Here is a 951-nt window from a genome sequence, read left to right on the forward strand (position 1 = left end):
TTAAAATCCCAATCCCATAGAAAAATTTGCCTTCTCAAATATCTTCTTGACTGCACTCTTGACCTCCTTGTTCCTCAGGCTGTAGACCACAGGGTTCAGCATGGGGATGATCATGGTGTAGAACACGGAGGCCATTTTGTCTGTGTCCATGGAATGGCTGGAGCTGGGCTGTAAGTACATGAAGATGATTGTCCCATAGAAGATGGAGACTGCAGTGAGGTGAGAAGCACAGGTGGACAAAGCCTTCAGGTGCCCTTGAGCTGAGTGTATCTTCAAGATGGTTATAAATATGAATAGGTAGGAAATCAATATAACCAGAAGAGCAAAAAAGACATTAAAGCTCGACATAAAAACAAGAAGCACCTCACTAATGTGTTTATCTGAGCAAGAGAGAGCCATGACAGCTGGAACATCACAGAAAAAATGATGGACTATATTGGACTTACAAAAGAAAAGGCTGAATATGTCCCCAACATGGAAGGCGGCATTCAGGAAACCACAGACATAGGAGCCTATGGCCAGACGCGCACACATACTTGTCGTCATAGTGGTGGTATAATGTAGGGGTTTGCACACTGCTGCAAAGCGGTCATAAGCCATTGAGGCCAAAAGGAAATTTTCCACAGTGGCAAAGGCTACAAAAAAGAACATCTGAGCAGCACATGCATTGTAGGAGATGACCTTGTCTCCTATAAGGAGCCCAGCCATGACCTTGGGAGTGACAGCTGAGGAGTAACCAAAGTCCACCAAAGACAGGTTACTGAGGAAAAAGTACATGGGAGTGTGGAGACGAGAGTCCAAAAGAATCAACATGATCATGCCCAGGTTCCCAACAATGATGATGAGGTAAATGAAAGTGAACGTGATAAAGAGAGGGACCTGCAGTCCTGGGGCACTGGTTAGCCCGAGAAGGATGAACTGTGTCACTTCTGTCCTGTTCCCCATCAGTGT

The 951-nt window shown here is 45.4% G+C and overlaps 1 protein-coding gene across 1 annotated transcript; it reads right to left on the reverse strand.

Moving 5' to 3' along the window:
* On the reverse strand, positions 1-951 carry LOC109438813 (olfactory receptor 5B2-like). Its single transcript, XM_019718894.3, has one exon. The coding sequence runs from the start codon at positions 943-945 to the stop codon at positions 1-3; it is 945 nt and encodes a 314-aa protein (XP_019574453.3). The 5' UTR covers positions 946-951.

This window comes from Rhinolophus sinicus, chromosome 14 (assembly GCF_057876585.1).
Source record: "Rhinolophus sinicus isolate RSI-liver-muscle chromosome 14, RSI-T2T, whole genome shotgun sequence".
Lineage (NCBI taxonomy): Eukaryota > Metazoa > Chordata > Mammalia > Chiroptera > Rhinolophidae > Rhinolophus > Rhinolophus sinicus.